The sequence below is a fragment of the Merops nubicus genome, unplaced genomic scaffold (genome assembly GCF_000691845.1).
Source record: "Merops nubicus isolate BGI_N331 unplaced genomic scaffold, ASM69184v1 scaffold38265, whole genome shotgun sequence".
In the NCBI taxonomy this organism is placed as follows: Eukaryota; Metazoa; Chordata; class Aves; order Coraciiformes; family Meropidae; genus Merops; species Merops nubicus.
The window spans coordinates 1-2,935 of record NW_008610994.1 but is presented as its reverse complement, the minus strand read 5'-3'; the positions used below and the strand labels follow the sequence as shown (position 1 = coordinate 2,935).

Here is a 2,935-nt window from a genome sequence, read left to right as displayed (position 1 = left end):
ACAGCTGCTGCTGCTCTCTCCAGCCCCGCTGTGGCCACCACTGCCGGGACCTTGGGGGACCTGGGGAGGAGCCCTGTCCCAGAAAGCAGCTCAGGACCTTGGGAACAGGCGAGCACCCCAATTACACCAGTCAGCTTAACCATTCCTGCCACCCCGAAGCAGGCCCTGGAGGAGGAGGACATCAGGAACATCATTGGTGAGTGCCTGCAGGTCCTCCACTGATCCAGCTGTCTGCATGGGGGCTGGCTTGTGCTTGCAGCATGTCCTGTCAAGTGCAGCACACCTGGATTTGGTGGGTGGTGTCATGGAGATGGTGGCTGGACAGTACTCTACTGGGGCAACAGATTTGTTTGCTTGTTAACTCTGGAATATACTGTAGTGTCCTCCCAGTCTGAGGGGCTGGTCAGGGCAGAAAGAAGCCTCTTTGGAGATGAATCCGAAACAGGCAGCAGCCCCAGCTGGGCAGGGACATAGCAGAGGCTGTGGGGAGCTGTTGGCAGGATCTGGCCAGTGCTACTGAGCCTTGTGAGGCTGAGCCCAGGCTGCAGCATGGAGGGTACTGCTGGGTGGGCAAAGGGCTGGAGCAAGGGCAATGCCTGCAGAATGCCAGCCCGAGCAGGGAGATCATGGCCACTATGCCTTGGGCCTCATGAACCTTTCTCTGCCTGTGCAGGGCGCTGCAAGGACACACTGTCCACCATCTCAGGGCCCACCACCCAGAACACCTATGGGCGCAACGAAGGGGCCTGGATGAAGGACCCCCTGGCCCGGGAGGAGCGGATATACGTGACCAACTACTATTACGGGAACACACTCGTGGAGTTCAGGAACCTTGACAACTTCAAGCAAGGTGGGCTTGCGTCATCCATGATGCTGCACTGGCTGCTGCACAACTGGTTCAGTCAATGTCCCTGTTCCCTGGGATGCTGCACTGTGGGGGGGATGCTCTGCCTGGGGACCCTCCCCTCTTGGGCACTGGTACCCATCATGTGGGGTTCAGAGCATGGGACAGGTCAGGGTGCCTGTGGTGGCTCTGGACTTGCTTGTCACCACGCCAGGCTGTGGCCGGTGGCTGGGGAGGGAGCGTAGGCAGGGCTGGGGGCAGAGGGTGCTGGCGGTAGGGCCACCAACCCCCAAAGCAAAGGGAGGGTCTCACCAGCAAGTTGCCTCTGCCCTGCAGGTCGCTGGAGCAACTCCTACAAGCTCCCGTACAGCTGGATTGGGACGGGGCATGTTGTCTACAATGGCTCCTTTTACTACAACCGAGCCTTCACACGCAACATCATCAAATATGACCTGAAGCAGCGGTACGTGGCGGCCTGGGCCATGCTGCACGACGTGGCCTACGAGGAGTCCACCCCGTGGCGGTGGCGAGGCCACTCGGACATAGACTTTGCTGTGGATGAGAACGGCCTGTGGGTCATCTACCCGGCCATCAGCTATGAGGGCTTCAACCAGGAGGTGATTGTGCTGAGCAAGCTGAATGCGGCCGACCTCAGCACTCAAAAAGAGACCACGTGGCGGACGGGGCTACGGAAGAACTTCTATGGGAACTGCTTTGTCATCTGTGGGGTCTTGTACGCGGTCGACAGCTACAACAAGAGGAATGCCAACATCTCCTACGCCTTTGACACGCACACCAACACGCAGATCATCCCCCGGCTGCTCTTTGAGAACGAGTACGCCTACACCACGCAGATAGACTATAACCCCAAGGACCGCCTGCTCTATGCCTGGGACAATGGGCACCAAGTCACCTACCATGTCATCTTTGCCTACTGAGACACCCCCCCCGCCACAGTGGGGCACTGCGAGCCAGGGGCCACCAGCACCTTTTATTATTATTTTTATTGTTATTATTGTTATTTTGTACAAATCAGAGAGTAAATGATGGGTTTTGTTCCAAGCTGGTTTTTTATGGTGGATTGTAGATCGATCCCCAGGCCAGAACCACCCCCTTCATCTTTGCTGTAACCTTGCTTCTGATTCTCCTACCTGCAGTGGAGGAGGCCCTCCTTCAGGAGGGCAAACCCAGCTCTCCTGCTGAGGGAGGAGGAGGTGGCCCAGCCGTGGTTCTCCTGATGAAGTTTTTAGCTAAAGGTGATCAGGAAGAGACCCAGAACCAGTGCAAAGCTGGGCTTTCCACTGTTGGCACCAGGTCCCAGCAGGATGCTGATGTCTACCAGGACAGCTAGAGGACATGTGTCCCCCATGGGATTGTTCCTGTCTCTTGAGACCATCTTCCCAGTCAACAGTCAGCAGGCACTTTGGAAATCCTGCTGTACAATGGGGCTGCAAGCGTAGCTCCAGCAACCCCTGGTGCTGGCACTTACGCCGAGGACTGTCCCCTCTGCCTGGGGCTCTGCCTTTTGCAACCTGCTCTGCAGGCTGGGCTTGCCCTGCGCCCTGAGGCAAGCTGGTGGTGGGAGGGGGACACTGTAAATATGTGTAGATGGCTTCTCTTTGTTCATTTTGTAACCCAAACTAGTCCCCTTTGGCATTTGCTGGGCAAAGGCTCTCTTCGGATGGGCGCTGGGCTGCCTGGGTGGGGAGCTGGGGGGCTGGGGGACCCCTTGGGGGGGCCTCGCTCCCCATCTCCTTGCCCATCTATCTCCGGCAGGGTCTCGGCCCCTGTGCCCTCTTGTTGCCACACTCCCCCGCATCCTGTTGGCCATTGGGAGCCCCTTGCAGAGGCACAGCCCCTGCCCATCTGCCGGCAGCACCTTGTATTTACCTGCTGTCAGTAATAAAAGATCAAGTATCTTTGCGGTTGTTCAGGGCTTTCTTTGGGTCTGGTTCACCCTCTGGATGCTTTTTGGAGTGGACATCGGTTGTTCTGGGGAGTGCTGGTTTACACACCAAATGGCAGCAATGCACTGCTGGCTGAAGGAAACCGTGGGAAGGCTCTAGGCTGCTTGGGCCTGACACCAGGGCA

The 2,935-nt window shown here is 57.6% G+C and overlaps 1 protein-coding gene across 1 annotated transcript in view; it reads left to right on the top strand.

Annotated features, from left to right (window-relative positions):
• The window catches only part of OLFML2B (olfactomedin-like 2B), a gene marked incomplete at its 5' end in the record, with an annotated part of 12,641 nt that extends 10,656 nt beyond the window's left edge, over positions 1–1,985 (top strand). The window contains 3 exons of the mRNA XM_008941087.1: positions 160–196; positions 674–850; positions 1,181–1,985. Of these exons, the coding sequence (XP_008939335.1) occupies positions 160–196; positions 674–850; positions 1,181–1,782 (816 nt within the window). The remainder of the gene's footprint in view (positions 1–159; positions 197–673; positions 851–1,180) is intronic.
• Positions 1,986–2,935: the final 950 nt, after the last annotated feature.